This window comes from Cimex lectularius, unplaced genomic scaffold (assembly GCF_000648675.2).
Source record: "Cimex lectularius strain Harlan isolate CLEC.00 unplaced genomic scaffold, Clec_2.1 scaffold34, whole genome shotgun sequence".
NCBI lineage: Eukaryota > Metazoa > Arthropoda > Insecta > Hemiptera > Cimicidae > Cimex > Cimex lectularius.
The window spans coordinates 1494010-1512500 of NW_019392635.1; the positions used below are offsets into that span (position 1 = coordinate 1494010).

Consider the following 18491-nt stretch of genomic DNA (forward strand, 5'->3'; position numbering starts at 1 on the left):
TTTTTTCAACTATTTAAGTATATAAAATGTTTAAAATATGCAAAAACGTTGAATTTAAACTATGGTAATTTATTTCAAGGAGAGAAATGTGTTTTTGTTTGTAATATTGTGCTGCATAGCAATTTTTAAATAAAAACAAATCATTTTAACTATTTTTCCATCTAAAAAAATAGGGCTAACTTTCAGCTGTTTTTGTTAGCATCTACTGAAAATTATTCATAAATATAACTTTTAGCATCCTGTCAAGTATATTCTATATACTCTTATTTTACAAATTTAAGAATTTTGATAACAACAAACAAAGGTTCAAATACTTTCAAAATGATAACATAAATTTATACAGATTAAAATAGTAATAGATTATAGAAAAGAGGGCAGTGGACAAAAGCCTTCTAAAGATTAAGAATTGCATTTTGTACCTTCTACTTCTTAACGACCAGAAAAGGGTTAAATTAACTTAAACTTTATATCGAAGGTAAGACCTTTTGGGACTACTTATACGATAAGTAAGTAAAGTGTAAACAACTTGATTTGATATTTTTAATTCTGTAATAATGAAAATATTAAACATTAGGATGCTCATATCAAAGAAGAACCGGCATGCTATATACGAGACTTTATTCAAAGAAGGTGTTATGGTGGCGAAGAAAGATTACAACGAAACAAAGCACCCAGATCTTCAGCACATTCCTAATCTTCAAGTGATTAAGACAATGCAGGTTAAATATTGGAAACTAGATTGGGATATTTTGTCTTTTTAATATAAATAACTTTCTTATACAATACTAAAGCCAAATTTGTTGTATAGTTTTTCATATTTTTTCCAAACAGGGTGTCCCAGTTCCTTCTGACAAAACTCAGGGAATCAATTCTACTTTTCGTTTGGAGCACAAAATGCTCATGAAAAAATTTTCGGAAAGTTCTCTATTTTGAAATTTGAATGTAAAGCATATTAGATGAAGAAGTTTTTGTGAAATTTGACAAGTTGAAGGTATTTTTTTGTAACCTCAGTAGAACGTGCAATCATGACCAAAATTTTAAATTTTGTAATTTTGACATGTTCCAACTGATATTGGCTAACATTTTGTCATTCAGATTATTGCAAATAGAAGTATCTTACAGCAAATTTAGCATTCTTTCAAATGGTGTAACTGGATTTGTTGTAGTCTTAACATTTTGGAAGTTGTAAGCGTTTTTATGTGGTAAGGTAGTGAAAAGTTGAAAAACCTAAATTGACGAATATCTTTAAAATAGAGAACTTTCCGAAAAAATTTTCATAAGCATTTTTTGCTCCAAACGAAGAGTAGAATCGATTCCCTGAGTTTTGTCAGAAGGAACTGGGACACCCTGTAGACATCTCCAAATTTAATTGCCTTTATAAACCTAAGAAAACATGTATTACTTCACAGAAAATTGACTTTGCTTGCACTATTGTGAGAACTTACAGTTTAATTAGCATTTATAATTTTTTATTGATTTCATTATTCAGTTCTTTTTTATTAGATTTTATATTAGATATCTAATATGTTTTATTATATTTGGGTTATGATTTAATTTTAGAGTTTGAAATCCAGAGACTATGTCAAAGAACAGTTTGCCTGGAGACATTATTACTGGTACTTGACCAACGAAGGAATTAGCTTTCTACGTAATTACCTTCATTTGCCATCAGAAGTGAGCACATTACTAAAAACAATGTTCCTTAATTTTTCATTTAAACTGTGCTACACATATTTTTAATAGATTATTCCGGCTACCCTCAAACGTCCCACAAGGAGTGAAACGGCCAGGCCTAGGATTTCCGCCATCCGTCCTGACATCACTCGTGTCGACGAAGACAGGTCGATGTATCGTCGCACTACACAAGCACCCGATAAAAAAGCAGACGCAGGAGCTGGCTCTAGTGATGTTGTTTTTGTAAGTAATTCAATTTGTTTTCTGTTTTATCAAGATTCTTTACCCTATTTTACTTTCTGTTTCAGAAAGGCTATGGCAGAGGGAGAGGTGCTCCATTATAATGTTAGAATTTTTCCATTGTTTATAATCAATCTTAAACAAAACTTTAAACAATTGTATTATGAACCTGTCAAAATGAAAAATTTTAATTTAAAATTAAACCAATAAAATTATAATGATTTCTAATTATCAAATAAAATTTGATTGTAATAACTAATAACTTTCTACTCTTTCTCAAACACAAAAACCAATTATAAACCCCTTAGGAAAATTCCTAACTGTATGATGAATGACAGACATCCAGACTCTGTTCGTCATAACTAACTCGTATATGATCCTACCAGTCTGCAGAAAATCTTCAATACAACAAAAGGTACCAAGACCATTGGACGCAAATATGAAACAGCTAGTGCTGGGTCTCAAATTTTCAACGAGCGGATGTGTATTCTGGGAGTTAGAAACGCATAGACCCAATAAAACATTAAATACTAAAGACTTGGAAGGTAAAACGGAATCAATAAAATCTAGTTTTGAAATCAAGAATTGCAGAAATAAAAAGGTGGTTTACATAGACAGGTCGAAATTGAAGAATGGAGTCAGTGCAGCTATGCTAGACCCAGGAAATCAGATATTAAAAAAGCTCTATACAATATACAGGCTATGGCTGTATACAAAGCTTTGAAATATATGCATGCTACTTCAAACTAAGAAACCTTCATAATCTACAACAGCCTTAGCAGCCTACAGCTGGGTTTCCACAGTACAAAATTTACTTGCACAACTGTTTCACGAAACTAGTCTTATGTTGTGAAGATGTAGCCGAGACTGCAAAATTTTTGGCGTGAGGATGTTTCACAGTGAGCCAACCTGCTGTTGGCTTTTTAGTTTGCAACAAAGTTTTCTGTATTGTTGTAAATGCTCCATGTAAGCTCTCTTCTCTCGAGTATATGAATGAATCAGGGCTTATCCGAACGTATCACAGCTACCGATTTTTGTGGGATGCTAATGATAAAACTCATGAGAACAAGAGAGAGTATGCGTGGAAGGAAATTAGTATCAAAATGGGACAAATTGTTGGTACTCATAAAGCAAAAGAAACTCTAATGGGGTTCGCCAATGAAATAATTATTTGATCCACCAATAGCGTTTTCTTTGTTTGTTTTTCTTTTTAACAAAAAGTTTCGCCATGATAGCAAAAGCTGATGTAGCAGTGTAGTTATAAACAACATGCTTGTCTCACACAACTGATAGCTCACCTTGTTCCACATTTATGTTATGAAATGTTTCACCTTGTGGAAATGGTTAACCAGAGACAGCATTTCACGAGTAATTCTCATGTTTAGTAGGACGAGTGATTTTTTCGCAGTGGAAACCCAACTTACCATCCATCAAGCGAATGGCTAACCAATAGGACCTCCCTAATAGATATAAAACCAGAAATCTTAGATACTCTTAAAGAAAAGTAATTTGGCATCCTCTTAAACTTGTTCAAAGCACAAAGTCTATAGACACAGCAATGAAGTAGAACTACTCGCAAAAGAGCCACAGAATGAGATCAAATCAAACATAATTGTAGCATGTAATATCAAGACCCAAGAAACAAACGGCAAGAGAAGGTTGGCAAAAGCAATAAATAAACCTAAACTAACAAAAGTTCATCGCTACAACGCCAATGTTCAACTTACGTTACAGGATACATTCTGGTATCTTAAGGTTAATAGACTGAGGAAATTCTTTACAACTATATGCAGATTGCATTTTAGCCACAAACAGCTACCACACCAACTGGCCAAAAGGAAGCCGATGCCGGTCAGAACTTCAAAAGTGCGACAAAGAGAATAAAATTTTATAACATATGAATTCACTAATTACAACCCTACACTGATGAAATGCCAAAAGACAACAGGAGAAAGATTTGAAAATTAATTAGAAAAGCTGAGCCTGTATAGTAATCATTTGATAATTATCTATCTTCTTGGTCTGCCTATCCGCACTAATTTTGTCTGTCAAACATGTAACTCATATTCTGATGATGCCTTTTTTTCTTTTTTTTACTTTTTCACAGGAGATTTTTTTAAACTTAATTCTTGCCTACTGAGGCAGAGGTAGGTTTTGTTTCCCTTGATGAGATGACGATTAATTTCTTTTATCGTTTTGCACCTGGTGAATTTACCCAGAATGTGGTCATTATTTCTTCATATATTTGTTCAGTTCCGTTGTTAGCATGATTTGTGATATTTCAATTTGAAGTTCTGGTCAAAAGGGGGTGAGAGCTGCTCCTCACTGCTAGTTTGTAATCCTGTTTGTTTCCTTCGGTTTCCTTGTGTCCTGGCACCCATATCAGAGTTATCTGAATTCATTTTCCCAAGAGTTGAAGATATTTTAGCCATTCCTAGACCAGCTTTGACTTGGTGGTCTTAAGCCTTCGGTGCTGCTTTGCTTGTTACTGTTCAATGTCTTATAGTTAATGAACCACTTTTCCAGGTTAATTAGTATAGACTGTGAATAAATTAAATCAAATTGAGAATGGATTCTGTGGAATATTTTGAGGTCGTCTGTGAATAGGAGAAAATGTGTGTCATTAAGAGCAGATATATCATTAATGAAGATATAAAATAGAAAGGGCCTAAGTGTGATCCCTGGAGGACTCCAGAGGAGATTTTACCCACTTTGACAACTCACCCCGAAGGTGTTTGAAGGATTTAAGTCAGGACTGCATGCTGGCCACTCCAAACATTGAATTGAAACTCATTCCAAGTAATCACCAACGATCCTAGCTGTGTGGGGCCTTACATGCATAAGGGTGCTTTAGCCCTTAGTGGCACATAAAGGACAACGTCGTCTGATAACATCTTCAATGTATCACCCATCTGTTAGGGAACTCTTGATGAATATGAAGCCTGTGTCACTTTCCATAGAAATGCCTGTTCAAACCATAACACCATTTCCAAAGCTCCTCCAGAGTAAAAATGTTGCGGGGATATATCGTTCTTCTGTTCTTCATCAAACCATCTCTCAGCCATCAGAACTCAACTTGAAACTTTCACTCATCTGAAAATAAAATTTTAGTCCAATCTTGCTTAGCTCAATTGTTGTGATTTCTTGCTGTTCTGTGCCTTGTCAGAAGCTCTGGACCAATGGCAGGCCTTGTCACATGTAATCCAGCTTCTGAAAGTCTTCGTCTTACAGTGTGTAAACTGACATTAACATTCCAACTTGTTGAAGTTGAACTTGATATCATCCGCGGTACTTGTGGATTATGGAGTACATTTAAAAAAATAAAAGAAATAAATCTCTCTGAGATGTGACATGATCCATTCCTTCTTCAGTAACCTCCAGGTTCTTGGTAGTTGGTAGCGATGGAAGACAAGCTGTTAAGCACCCTTGACACATACGTTTGTTTGACTTATTCCATCATCCAACAATTATATTAATTCTAGCCGAATCTGTATCAGTTAAAACCACTCAAACAAACTTGAAACTTAAAAATGGAACAACTTAAAAAAATCAAATCACTGAAACTAGAAAAAAGCTTTTTTCAAAAAAATCAATTAAAAAGGGATTGCTTATTCAAAGATTTATTATTACAAAATCCAATGGGAAATTTTATCTGTTTTATTTTACCTCTAATCCTTCAAAACGGACCAAATATTGTTGTAAGGTAATCAATTGAAATTGAAAAATGGAAAATTTGATGGAACCCAAATTTGAAATTTATATTTTTTGTATGCAGGTGGCGTTTTGATCGACAGTCAACATCCTTTCCTTTGGATACGGCGGTCGGCCCCTCGACGAGGTTAGCCGAAATCGTGGTCAACGCGTGAACTACGTCTATCCTTTTCCGTAGGTTCTTTCTCCTGCCTCGTGTTCGCCTTGTTGGAATAATTATTCTGTTTTTATAAAAGCAAGCCGCCGAGTGAGTATTTAAAATTAAATGTCCATTTTTAATAAGTTCGATCCCATATTTTTCGTTGAGCATGTCCTTTTATATTTTTTATTTCGTTTAAGACAGTGGTAACGTCTGCGTATAACCTTAAGAACTTGATCCGATAGAACTTTAAAGTATCATCTCTATTAATTAATTAATATAAAGAACATCACCTCTTATATTTTATAAAATATAACGTAGAGTTTTCCAGTGGTACTCCAGTTTTTGAGATTATGCACTTCCAGGGGAATTTACTCCTGTGGCCCAACTAATATTCTGCCTTTTGTAGGATGTTGATTTCGAAGAAAAACCGACATGCTATATACGAGATGCTTTTCAAAGAGGGTGTTATGGTCGCCAAAAAGGATTACAACGAACAGAAACACCCCGATCTGGAAAGTATCCCTAATTTGGAAGTCATCAAAACTATGCAGGTAATTTAAATGGGTTTTCTTTGGTTTATATTTGGCTGTTGTATTAAGAGGAAACACATCCGTCACAACGTGACGTTACATGACCCGACATTCAATCTGAATAAATGGACAAAAACAAGATTATATCTTATCACGCCGGATGGCAAACAATTATCAAAGTACTAAGCTCAAAAATGGTGCTGAATTGCAAAACTAAACTAAACAAATTAGGTATGAAAAATAGAGGCAGCCTCAGGGTCCCAAGACGTGTATGAGAAGGGAACGGGAAAGAGGACACCTTTGCAAGAAAAGGGGCACTGATATGACCCGAGCTCTTCAGAGGCATAGAAATACACACTATCAATGAATATCTCAGATACAAGCATAAAAAGAAAATGCGGGAACAATGGAACTCACTCGGTGAACGCAAACAATCCAAGAACCTTCTAACTTTGGAAGGAAAGAAGTAACAGAATGCATTAAAAGAAGCACAAAACTGCTTAAGTAGTTAGATCGGTGGCATAATGAACTGAGGGTCGTGGGTTCGAATCCCACTCATGGCACTTGCTTTTTCATCTCAATCAAGACCTTAGATTAAAAGTATAATTAATTCAAGTAATTAATATGGTAAATTTTCACCACTAAATGTACATACATATATATGGATCAATATAATAAAGCCATTTGTAAAATCAAGAAAATGTTTGAGACTTTTAGCTTAGATGATAGATCTGCCTTTAGAAAAATGTTACAGGTTGAATCGTTATTGACCTGCATAGATCCACATTATTTGAGGATCATGGATGTGGTAAAAAAAAAAACACTCATCTCTGTAAATTAATAAAAATCGTAATCAGAAATTTTAACAAATTTTGTGGGCGTCATTGACGCCATGCTCGTCACAAAGGTAAAGGTCCCAGGTTCAAATACAGTAGTCCTGAATTTGAAACCGACATACTTACAAATTGTCTTTTTTAAGCTTTTTCGATACTTAGCCTGGTGAAGAAAAGTGTATGGTTGATTGGCCAAAGTATTCCAACGAGCAGTATGGTTGACCTGAAGGCATAATGCATCAGAAAGTTGAAATTAGAAGGGAGGGTGAAAATTGAAATTCCTGCCAGCATTGAATGTGTTGTCATTGTGTCAATTATGTTACTATAATTTTGTGAGGTGATGAACTTGTTCCTAGTATATCTTCTAATACCTTGTCATCTATTATTTGTGATCAGGCTACATGCTATTGAAACATCTTGCAAAACCCTCTTGTTTTTTAAAATCTTGTATTTTGGCAGTTTGGCATTTTTATTTCTGGGTATTATTAACATGCATCTTCTTGGGGGAGGGGGCAAGAATATGTTGACGAGATTCCAGAGATGAATAAACGACAAGAAAAGTGTTGACTTGTTTCTGATAGTTATAACCTATTAAAATATTGAGATAAAACTGGAATGCAGTAGTGATTTGAAATTAATTGCCAAATTCGCATTGATGACTTGGCAAAACTTGTTGCGCATTAGCTTGAGACCTTGTGGATAGAAGGCATTTATTTTCTCCTGTAGTTATTATTCAGGTCATCACATTCATTGTAATAAAATAATAATAATAGGATGCTTTATTTAAGAATAATTACAAATTTAAATTCTACAAAATTTGGTTGAAGAAGTTGACTTGTTATTAGTCTGAAGCTATGATCGAACAAATTTAAATAGTATAAAGAAGTTAAACAAAAGTACATACGGCTTTGGTATATGATGTCCCATTTGTTGTCTATTAATAATATTGAAAATAATATTGACTTTTTTTGCTTATTTTTAGAGTTTGAAATCAAGGGAGTATGTTAAAGTTCAATTTGCTTGGAGACATTTCTACTGGTACTTGACCAATGAAGGTATTGCCTATCTGAGGAACTATTTGCACCTTCCTCCTGAGGTTAGTATTACATTGAAGTTATTTTTAATTTAAAATTATTACACTTAAGGGAAAAAGCTTTCGGTTTATTATTCCAAAAAGAAATATATACAGTTAACCCACATAAGGCTGTAAAATCCCAATACTTTTTCCTAGCTGTAAAATGGAGAGTTCTTGTTAAAATTACGTATTCTGAATACTCTTGGTAGTATAGTAACTCCTCTGATTTCGCTTTTTCTTTGGGCGCTTTGTTTCCTCTTCAATAGGCTAAAATGAAAATAAAATTTGTTAAATAGATCGTACCTGCCACCCTAAAGAAACCGAGCAAGAGTGAAACCGCCAGGCCGAGGCCGACAGCAGCTAGGGCAGATTCGTCTCGTGGTGAAGAGGACAGATTCAGCTACAGAAGACCAGCCCAGCCTCTTCCCGACAAAAAGGCTGAAGTTGGTGCTGGCTCAAGTGATCTTGTTTTTGTAAGTATTTTTCATTTTATGAAGGATTTTTTTTAATTTTTATGTGTATTTTATTTACAAATATATTTTATACATCTATTGTTCATTCATTTTTTTATGAACAGACTTAGTACATAGTGTTAAATTTTTTTTTTTTTATAATAATAATGTAATATTATTATTAAATCACTTTTAACCAAACAAAACAAAAATCTAAAGGAACGTGACTTAATTGAACCATTTTGGTTACAGAAGGGAGGATATGGCCGAGGAAGGGGAGCTCCACCATCTTAAGTTCTTTTAACACCATTATATATGTGATTTTTATATAAAATGTCCTCATATTAAAAAATGGGCAAATAAAAAAAATCCATTCAAGTGAAAGTTTTTCTACCACAACCTATCCTTAAAAAGTTCATTTTTCCTTGTATTTTTTTGTTGAGTATTTTTTACCCCTTTTTTTGCCTTGTCGAGTAGAAGAAACTCATCATCTATTAGCAGCTCGAAATTTCCCATGGCTTCTATTGAAGGGATTTTATTCCATTTTGTGCTGTAAATAATTTACGTTATATGAATGTGTATAAAAGTACACTTTCAAATACAACATTTTGAAGAATAAACTTACTCTGGTATTCCACCAGGGGGGATCACAATAGACAATATATTATCAATTAGCTTGTTTTTTAAAATGCGATCGTTAACTGTTGTGGACGTAAGCGATGGTGAAGCATTTACCTATCGAAAATTTTAATATTTACACAGACAAATTCTTAATTACAAGAAAATGAAACTCACTTCTATAAGCCACGGCTTTAAATTGTTGTCTATAATTATGTCGTAGCCGTAACATTCAAAACAATGTTTGTCGTTTGCCATGATGTAGCTTACGGATTTTAGCGAGTGGACGATCAACCATGTGATGTTTTGGAAAAGTTTGTCAGTCACACATTTCCCTCTCGTACTCTCTAAATAAAGCCTCAAGTTGTCAACGCTTAACTTTCCTCCGTGCATGCTGTTATAATCGCCCTATAAAAATTAGAATAGCGATAATTCAATAATGATTGATTTTGTCAATTTACTTACCCCATGCCTCTGTACAGACACATTGGTCAAATGTACAAATATATTGTCCAGCTCTTGTATGCTAGTGTCATACTTGACCGTACAAAATCGGCAAAAGCCCAGCTTAAATAAGTAAGCTTTCAATGGTCTGAACGATGTTACTAAAACGTAAAGTCTCATATCAAACTTCTTTCCTCCTATCAGTAATGGGTTATCAATGTACCTGAAATTATTATAAACTTAAATACAATACATAGATGTTTAAGTGCAATTTCAAACCTTGATATAATGTATGATTCTTTTACAACAGAAGGATTAAAAGGAGCTTTTGCTTCTCTAGACCATCTTTTCAATTTGGAAAGTTTATTTATTAAAAATATTCCAGCCCCTTGACTTTTCCCTACTGGTTTCATAATCCACGTACTTTGTGGATTCTTACGGTATTCTTCAACAAACATGTTATAATCTGGAAATGAAAATAGTTTCAACAATTTGGGAGAAAAGTAAAAATGGCATGAAGTACAAACAAACAACATAGCCAAAGCATTTCGGAGGGAAAAACTTAATGTCAATTGCACCTAATTAAAAAAAAAAAATTTAAATAGGCTAGTTCAGTAAAATATATACATGTTAATTAACTGCTTATACCATCAATTAGGTTTACAAGGCACGCAACTCTTTGCTAAAGATCCCGAGTTCGAATCCAGGAGCCGTGCATTCAAACCTGACACACTTACAAACGGTTTTTTTTTGGTTTTTTTTTTTTTTTCAAAAACACCAGCACCCCAGAGGTTCATATAATAAACAAGTTTGAAAAATTTTATTGATTTGCAAAATTGACAAAAAAAGATTTCCTACATTGGAAACTCCTAAAATTTCAGCAATTTTTTCTGGTGAATGTAAATTTGGTATTTAACGTTGTAAGGGGTAATAAAAAATTTACATACTTATAAAACAAGTGGTAAAGGTATTATTCTGCCCTGCTAAGAATAATAACTTAATAAATCACTGTTTTGAGAAGTTGAGTTTTGAAATTTTCCATGCTGAATGTACTCAGTTAAGTTGCTATATTTTTTAAAGTTTTTGGCCTGGGACTGTAACCACTTTTTTATACCCTGAAAGCTTTTTATTATAGTTTATAATTTTTTTGTTAAATCAAAAAAGGTTACATTAAACATAAATAGCAAAGATTTATGATAATTACTTACGAAAAAGAATATATCGAGTGTATTTTATATTTTTTATTATAATTTCCTTTAAAATGCAATAGTTACATAATGCATATATTTAAATTAATACCACTGAATTTTCATATCCTTTGTTCAATCGAATGCATCTCCCCCACTAATTGATACGTTTTATGCAGGAAATGAGTTTTCATAGTGGAAAATAACATGAGTGGCCCAAACAATGTGCATTAATTTTATCTAGTAACATAAACACCTTTTACTCAGATAAGGTAAAATTTCTTTATTAGTATAGATATAGTATAGTATTAGTATAGGTTTTTTGATTAGTATTTTTATCCAAAGATTTTAAGCTATATACAATACATTGATATTTTTAATATTTCTGAACTAATTTATGTAGATTTTATTGTGTTTTTCTGTAGGAAACAACATACCTAAGAATAAATGGTTAAAAAAACTAAAGTCAAAAAATTTGGAGATTAGGCATTTCTTCTTAGCAGGGCAGTATTAGTATTGGGTGTTGAGTCTGTATTTGATCATTTTGTTATATCTGCCTATTTTTGGATTCCACCAAGAGGCGGGATAAACCGCAGCTAACCAAAGAAGCTAGGCAGACGGAGACAATCAGAAATGACCAAACTTTAAGAATTATTGTTTATAACTTGTCGAAGTCATGAGGAGCGGTCTAGAATGAGGTTGTTTAGAAAAACACTTTTCATTTTTTTGCCAACGCTTCGACGTTATTCGGGTCATCTTCAAGACAAAGTGTGGTGCTAATATTGTTTATGATTATACCTAGTGTGAGAAAACTGAATGTCAAAGAAATAAAAATAACAGCCTAAAAACTTGCGCTGTCAGCAAAACTTATCATTGCACAAGTCAACGACTCAAAAAAATAGTGCTTTACTACTCTCTCAGATGATTTATAACAATCAGGCAGGCAGTTTCAAGGGTTTGTGCCTGATCATATATTTAGAGGCTTAGAGTTAAAATATAACTGAAAATGCATTAAATAAAAAATAAAAACTGTAATTCTGAAGCTGTAAAATAGAAAAGGCCAAATATTGAACTTTTTTAACTTTTAAAGAAGTAAAATAATATAAAATAAAGGAGGTCCTGCTTATTGATAAAAAATATAGTCTTATTGCTTTCATCTTGAATGGCAATTTTTTTTAAAATTAATTATCAAGTGGCAGGTGCGATTAAGACTAAGTACTAATTGAATTCAACTCTGGTATATATCAGTAATAATTATTAATTGCCTAATGTGAAATACTGCAAACCGATTGGCCATGAGAATTTTGGGACTGTGTATAAAATTATGGTCAATTTTTTTTTTATACATACAGAAAACATTGATGGTTGCTTGAAGAATGTTGAATTTGCATGACATATAAATTAAAAGCAAAGTTTTCAAAGATAATTTTGAGGCAGGTAAGTACCAGCTTTCTAAAGCTGTAATAAAGAAAAGTTAACCAAAAACCTAGTTTCTTTAATCAAGTTTTGAAGTTGTAAAAAAAAATTAAAGTCGAATTAAATGTACGTATTGGATGGCAATTTTTTTATTAATTCTTTAAGACCTCTTATGTATCACTAATAATTGTTAATTGTCTAATAGCGAATATTGCAAAATAATTGGCCACGGGAAATTTTGGAATTGTGTATAAAAATGTAGTTAAAATTTTTTTTGTGAGTTTTAAATGTATTCACTGACAGAACAATAAAAACAGAAAATACTGATGGTTGCTTGAATAATTTTGAAATTAAAAGCCAGCTTATTAAAGTTAATTTTATGAGATTTCTTCTTACTTAGATGGTAGATAAGTAGTTTTTGAAACTGTAATAGAAAAATATTTATAAGATGATACAAATTTCTCTGGACAATTTAGATTTTTAAAGAAATTTTCATATGAAAAACAATAGTTAAATAATATTGATTTATCAAACAAGACCACTACTGAAGAACGCGTCTGACAGAAACAGGGATGGAGGGCAGACGAAAATGGCCGGAAACGGCAAACTACAAAGCTAATTTAATAGTAATTTTTAGGTTTACATTCCATCTCTTTCATGCTCACGCTCATGACCGAAATAAATATTTTAGTGATAATTTTAATAGACTTTACCAGCGGGTAATACGAAAGTAATTGGAATGAAATCCAGGAAGATGTATTTTCCATTTAACTTCGAGCCAAGAGGGTTTCCTTCTCGTTCCAGTTCTTTTCTGTATCTCTTAATGTTTTTAACCAGCAGATCTTTCCTTGTCAACTCATAATGGTTTGGAAAATGATTTATTGTTCTATAAAATAAAAAATGTAAATGTATTGTTTTTTTGGGGTTTTTTTTTTTTACTTACTGATGGTCGTTCATGCGATACCCGCTATCCAGGCTGAATAGATTTCTGCATGTCTGTATTCCTGCCCTAAAAATGAGTGTTCAATAACTTCAATGTTTAAGTGGAGTAATTTGTATTTGCAACTCACCAATAAAAATTCCAATCGTCTTCAGGGCCGACCTGAGACCAACCGCGTTTTTCGAAGTTTCCTATTAGTACGGATTTGTCCAAATCTGTGCAGTAAGTGACTTTTATTTTGCTCGGTGGGTTCGTCAGAATCCTGCCTTATAAAATTTCAAAAAATTACGTTTAATAATAAACTAATCCAAAATAATATAATACTAGTTTAGTTCATTTGTATGTTAGTATTAACGTTTTGCTTTTGCTTTTCCTCCTTCTTGACATTTTATTCCCTCAAGGTTTCTAGGGGGGAAAAGGACTTCTACGGGTTTTATAGGAATATGAAGGCGTCGTCGTGCTTCGGAGCGGAAATGCGGGTGTAAAATGGGGATGGATAATTTTTGTGCCGTTCCACTACAACGCGTGCACCAAACTTTGATTGGAGAAGAGATTTTAGAACAAAGGTAGTTTCAAAGTTATTTGCATAATTACCGCCCGTAAAGAAGGTCATTTGACAGTACGCTCTTCGCCCTTTCCATGTCTGCCGTCCGAATCAGTTGCCAAGTAGAGATACATATAAACACGGAACTGCCGGGATCAATATTTCTCGCTGTACAAACTATTTCTCAACAGTTAATCCACTCACAAATTATAACTGAACACCGGATTCCGCTCGCAAATTTCCCATGTGAACTTTACTGTTTTTTTGTTTATCGGCAGGCGTGAATTGTTTGCTATGCGGCTACGTTGAATTTGACTCGGTCATGTCCACGATTTTCATATTTCAACCGTTATCCTTTTTAAACTAATTTTGGAATTTAATTGTTCAAATTTAATTTTCTAAAATACACTCAACATTGAATTATGTAACTGTTTAAATTGTTTTCATCTGTTACAATTTGGTTTGAAATTTACAAACGCTGGGATATTTATATCATTCGACTTTAAATTTATGTACGACCTTATGCCTAACAATCGAAACGAAGATGAATACTGTACTGTAGTTTAATCAGGCATAAAAGATTTTCCACCGATCCCTATTTACAAACAAAAACGAACCGCTTTCTCATATGTTCACCTGGAAAATCCATATCTTCTTCTATCCTTTCCTTTCGAACCAAAATATATACTAAGTGCTAAGTAAGGTACAGCCTTTCATTAAAGTTCACCGATAACTGTGGTTTTTTTTCTGTATGTCCGACAGTTGAGGACGTTCCTTCGTAACTTTGCCGTAAAAACAATTTTTAATTGGTATAACAAACAGCTGTTAAGTAATGTCTTCGCAATGACTACTCAAGTTATGGTTTAAACAAGCCACAATTTTATGTAAAGAAGTTTCATTTTCGACACGTTTGACTCATCAGAGTTTCTACCTATCTCGAAGGATCGATAATAAACAAATTTTCAACAAAAATTAGAACAATTATTCGTTTCGTGGCTAATTCACAATCTAGCGACTTTAACGATCTTTTTCACCCCAAGTCTGACTCAAAATGGCCGATCAATTCCATTTAAGTACTCTTAGTTGTTAACGTTATTTCGTTACTTTTCTAAAAATATCTTTTCTGAAAATTACAATTAATTAAGGTTTTTAGTTGAAAAAAAGTTAATGGCACGAGCGGGATTCGAACCCACGATCTTCGACTAGATACGCCGCTTGCTGCAGCCGAAGATCGTGGGTTCAAATCCCGCTCGTGCCATTAACATTTTTTTCATCTCAACTAAAAACCTTAATTAATTGTAATGTATTAATTGGTCAAGCGGACCACGAAATTAGTGAATTTATCCTGAAAATATACAGTAACCCTGCAGTGGGGAACTTTATTGGTTTTCTTTTAACCCAGTCCCATTATGATTTATTATGATGACAGGTTTCTCTAACTTTGTATTCTATTACATCAATATTTTCTTTTGTTCTTTACATTTGACTATTGTGTTCATGATTGTAATTTTATTTACATTATGTGCAATAAATTAATTACGTACTATAAAATTAATGATAAGTATAAATTTTTATAGTTTATTGATATGTAATGAATTAACGAAACTCAGTTGTAAAATGATTCATTAAATCAAGAATAACTAGAATCTACGGACATTGGAATATGAAAAAAGATTTTTTTTTAATCCTTTCTTCCAATGGATCCTATACAGATTTATTGTTGAACCCCCATAAATTATAACCATACCTTGGAAAGTGCATTTTATCGTATAAAACTAAGCTCTTAACTCGGTGCTTTTCACTCATCTCTTTTGGTGCGAGAATTGCCTTACTGAGGTGCCTAATGGCTCTAGGAAAATACAACATTGATTCTGCCTGGTGCAAATTTTGGTCCACAAATGCACCTAAAGAAATTAATTTAACAGCATAAATAAAAATTGATTTGTTGGCCTTTGAAGCATTTGAATAATTCCCCCCAAAAAATATTGAAATATTTTAATAAATAGGTTAACATTTATCTTAAAAACCAACTCACTAAAGTTTATTTTATTTTTTTTTAACTTTCTATACAAATCATAAAAATATCTGGTACATTAGAAAAACTGGATATGATTTTACTGTTTCAGAATGTGGACTGAAATTTGCATGAGGCTGAATTGCGCTTTAATGAGCTACATCTGGAGCGTCCTGCTAGTTGATTAAGAAATTGGTGTGAAATTTTTCTTTCAGTACTATGAGCAATTAATTTACTATCAAATAAAAAGATAAATAAATACATTGGTGATCGGTTGAAAAAATGGGGAAGATTTTGTTTTTACAAAAAAACAATATTTGGAAAAAAACATTTTTTTGCCAATAACTTGAGAATGGTTGCTTCAAATGAGAACCGTTGAATTCAGCATCAAAAAATTATCCCATTAACCTGGAATATTCAGATCAAAACTTTTTGTTTCATGAGAAACTGGTTAAAAAACAAAAATGTATGTATCTCTGGGTTTTTAACAAATATGCTTCAATAAAAAAAAAAGTATAGGGGGGGGGACAGAAGTTAAATTCACCTCGTATATGTACAATTAGTGATTGTCGATGATGATAGTTACTATCACACCATATTGTTTCATTCACATAGTTTGATCTACCTAATACAATTCTATTCTGTGTCAACATTTTTCTCTTTGCAACGATAGAGGAAAAATCCTCCTATTCTGTGCATATTGTACAAGTATATTGTAAAGTAAAGAAACACTTTTAGTTGATTTTTTCTTCTAATTGTGACTGCTTTAATTTCCAATAGGCGTACTTTGGTTTCCTTATGAAAAACTCTGGTTCGAGTTCCCTAAATTCACTTTTTCTTGAGCACGCAATAATAACTCCGGCTATGTAAAATATAATGCTAAAAAGAAAAATGAATCCCAAATACTGCATGTGACGTACAAAAGCTGTAAACGATATTTCAACATTAGCATCTTTGCATTTTGAAACTGCTGATTTTTTTTTAACTTTACCTTCTTGCGTTAACTTTGATCTTACTGTAATGTATATAATTATTTCTTGTATTTTTTTGTTGTCAATGTAGCAAGTGTAATTTCCTTCGTCTTGTTTATTGGCAGACACAATGCAGAGATTAGAAAAGGCATCAATTGAAACATGCCCTTGGTCGGAATTCTTAAACATAGTTAATCCGTCCCTTCTCCAAACGACTTCATTTTTCAATGACGCTCTGTGAATAAAATTATCCTGTTTTTAATTCTTTCTTGTAATTTTGTATTCATTTGTTTCAAACTCACTCAGGACACTTGAGAGTAATGTGTTCACCTTCTTGAAGAGTAATCGTGTTCTTGTATTTTGGCAGAAAGTTGGCACCAGACGAAAACCGACAAGGAGCGTAGCAGGTTTCGTGTATCACAAAATCGCTTATACCCTTCAATTTCTTTGAAATGTTTGGAAAAAGATCAGTAAAATCGAGAGAAAAACATGACAGTTCATCAACATTGTTAAGAAATGTTTTTATTCTGTCAGAAACATTTTGCCCTACTTTGTCCTCTTTAGCTACTGATGTAAAATGTGCATCTGAAGCTTGGTCTTCTGGTAGTTCATTTTCACGTGGTGTAATTTTAACTTCAGGCTTTAAAAAAAATTAATGTTAATGTTTGTTATTAATCGCTTAAAGAAAGTTTCCATAAAGTCACTTTTAATGTAGTTCCATGATTAAACTGGCCGAATAAATATTTCAGATTGTGTTTTCTCCCTTTCAGCCTTAGAAAAAGGTGACATTCAGCAATACGCTTTCTTGTTTGGGTACAACCTTGGCACGGCAACCATTTGCCCCAGATCCCTTGAGCTTTAACCGTAAAGCCTAAATTTCTTAGCAACTCAAACTCCCCATGATTGTTTCTAAATTCAGAATTAATTTCTGAATAATATCTTTGCTCGAACTTTGGCCAGTTTATTGCACTTGAACGAACAGCCGATACATTTGGATCAATCACTGCAAAAACAAATTTAAATTAAAAAGAAATAATATTTTAAATTGATTTAGCATGAATAGTTCACTGTTGATTTTTTAGAAATTATTAATCATGGTCGTAATCATAAGTCTTACCATCGACCATATAATTGAAAGTCACTTTAACATCTTCAGTGTAGTTTCTATAGCAGTAATAAATACCTTCGTCATCTCTTGTAACATTATTTATTACTAAAGAATGATGAGGTGTGACAAAGACTCTGTTGTCCGGTAACCGATAGTGCATTCCAAGTTGAACTTCCTCAAACGCATTACTCGAAAATCTGCTTCTCTTAAACCACACTTTTGGAGACGTATCATCTTCCTCTTTACTAAAGTGAATTAAATAATTGCATTGTGTTATCAGCATATAATGCAATTTTACCTATTTATATTACCAGAAATGACACGATAAAATTAATTTGGAGAATAACGGGATAGGGACTGTCTGAGGAAGGAGATTGTTTTTTCTTGAGGAAAGGTGCTTAGATTTCTCTTTGCACCAGTGTGTATAATTAAAATCAGTTTCCAAACTTTCATCTAAACCAGAGTTAGAATGTGAATAAAGCTTCAACAGATCGCTTACAACTATTATGTTAAACAAAACTTTGTACAAAGTAAACATTCTATATCATGTGTTTTTAATGTAATTTAGCAAATGGAACCAGTTCGGGTTGAA

The 18491-nt window shown here is 32.9% G+C and overlaps 4 protein-coding genes across 12 annotated transcripts; 2 read left to right on the plus strand and 2 right to left on the minus strand.

Annotated features, from left to right (window-relative positions):
* Nucleotides 1-224: 224 nt before the first annotated feature.
* LOC106661689 (40S ribosomal protein S10-like) lies at nucleotides 225-2169 on the plus strand. 2 transcript variants are annotated; one of them, XM_014385238.2, is made up of 5 exons: nucleotides 225-475; nucleotides 575-719; nucleotides 1561-1674; nucleotides 1744-1917; nucleotides 1983-2169. In XM_014385238.2, exons 2-5 carry the CDS (start codon nucleotides 576-578, stop codon nucleotides 2016-2018), a joined length of 468 nt encoding a protein of 155 aa, XP_014240724.1. In that variant the 5' UTR covers nucleotides 225-475; nucleotide 575; the 3' UTR covers nucleotides 2019-2169. The 2 variants fall into 2 exon arrangements, with proteins under 2 accessions (XP_014240724.1, XP_014240723.1); XM_014385237.2 differs by having other exon boundaries at nucleotides 228-506.
* A 3578-nt stretch (nucleotides 2170-5747) lies between these two features.
* Nucleotides 5748-9009, plus strand: LOC106661913 (40S ribosomal protein S10-like). Its single transcript, XM_014385668.2, has 5 exons — nucleotides 5748-5872; nucleotides 6174-6318; nucleotides 8113-8226; nucleotides 8502-8678; nucleotides 8910-9009. The coding sequence occupies exons 2-5, from the start codon at nucleotides 6175-6177 to the stop codon at nucleotides 8949-8951; spliced, it is 477 nt and encodes a 158-aa protein (XP_014241154.1). The 5' UTR covers nucleotides 5748-5872; nucleotide 6174; the 3' UTR covers nucleotides 8952-9009.
* Nucleotides 8271-14600, minus strand: LOC106661912 (probable tubulin polyglutamylase TTLL1). Of its 6 annotated transcripts, XM_014385663.2 has the most exons (12): nucleotides 14011-14427; nucleotides 13857-13952; nucleotides 13618-13797; nucleotides 13393-13528; nucleotides 13266-13331; nucleotides 13036-13208; nucleotides 9999-10185; nucleotides 9741-9942; nucleotides 9453-9683; nucleotides 9283-9392; nucleotides 9111-9207; nucleotides 8271-8472 (listed from the first exon to the last, which is right to left on the minus strand). In XM_014385663.2, exons 2-12 carry the CDS (start codon nucleotides 13873-13875, stop codon nucleotides 8389-8391), a joined length of 1485 nt encoding a protein of 494 aa, XP_014241149.1. In that variant the 5' UTR covers nucleotides 13876-13952; nucleotides 14011-14427; the 3' UTR covers nucleotides 8271-8388. The 6 variants fall into 6 exon arrangements, with proteins under 6 accessions (XP_014241149.1, XP_014241148.1, XP_014241150.1 ...); XM_014385662.2 differs by having other exon boundaries at nucleotides 13857-14427; XM_014385664.2 differs by lacking the exon at nucleotides 13618-13797 and having other exon boundaries at nucleotides 13393-13524; nucleotides 14011-14425.
* A 1903-nt stretch (nucleotides 14601-16503) lies between these two features.
* Nucleotides 16504-18487, minus strand: LOC106661905. Of its 3 annotated transcripts, XM_014385646.2 has the most exons (7): nucleotides 18211-18487; nucleotides 17909-18144; nucleotides 17496-17794; nucleotides 17342-17431; nucleotides 17094-17236; nucleotides 16812-17026; nucleotides 16505-16745 (listed from the first exon to the last, which is right to left on the minus strand). In XM_014385646.2, the coding sequence occupies exons 1-7, from the start codon at nucleotides 18435-18437 to the stop codon at nucleotides 16555-16557; spliced, it is 1401 nt and encodes a 466-aa protein (XP_014241132.1). In that variant the 5' UTR covers nucleotides 18438-18487; the 3' UTR covers nucleotides 16505-16554. The 3 variants fall into 3 exon arrangements, with proteins under 3 accessions (XP_014241133.1, XP_014241132.1, XP_014241131.1); XM_014385647.2 differs by having other exon boundaries at nucleotides 16504-16745; nucleotides 17094-17431; nucleotides 18198-18394; XM_014385645.2 differs by having other exon boundaries at nucleotides 17094-17431.
* Nucleotides 18488-18491: the final 4 nt, after the last annotated feature.

Coding starts and splice junctions, on each gene's coding strand:
- LOC106661905 (XM_014385645.2), bottom strand. CDS start 18,437: ATGTTTACTTTGTACAAAGTTTTGTTTAACATAATAGTTGTAAGCGAT. Junction 17,795..17,908: donor TTTCAATTATATGGTCGATG/GTAAGACTTATG, acceptor TTGTTTTTGCAG/TGATTGATCCAAATGTATCG. Junction 16,746..16,811: donor ATCAAAGTTAACGCAAGAAG/GTAAAGTTAAAA, acceptor TATCGTTTACAG/CTTTTGTACGTCACATGCAG.
- LOC106661913 (XM_014385668.2), top strand. CDS start 6,175: ATGTTGATTTCGAAGAAAAACCGACATGCTATATACGAGATGCTTTTC. Junction 8,227..8,501: donor ATTTGCACCTTCCTCCTGAG/GTTAGTATTACA, acceptor TTTGTTAAATAG/ATCGTACCTGCCACCCTAAA. Junction 8,679..8,909: donor GCTCAAGTGATCTTGTTTTT/GTAAGTATTTTT, acceptor TTTTGGTTACAG/AAGGGAGGATATGGCCGAGG.
- LOC106661912 (XM_014385663.2), bottom strand. Junction 13,529..13,617: donor AGGAAAAGCAAAAGCAAAAC/GTTAATACTAAC, acceptor AAATTTTATAAG/GCAGGATTCTGACGAACCCA. Junction 9,943..9,998: donor GAATCATACATTATATCAAG/GTTTGAAATTGC, acceptor TAATAATTTCAG/GTACATTGATAACCCATTAC.
- LOC106661689 (XM_014385238.2), top strand. CDS start 576: ATGCTCATATCAAAGAAGAACCGGCATGCTATATACGAGACTTTATTC. Junction 720..1,560: donor AAGTGATTAAGACAATGCAG/GTTAAATATTGG, acceptor ATTTAATTTTAG/AGTTTGAAATCCAGAGACTA. Junction 1,918..1,982: donor GCTCTAGTGATGTTGTTTTT/GTAAGTAATTCA, acceptor TTTCTGTTTCAG/AAAGGCTATGGCAGAGGGAG.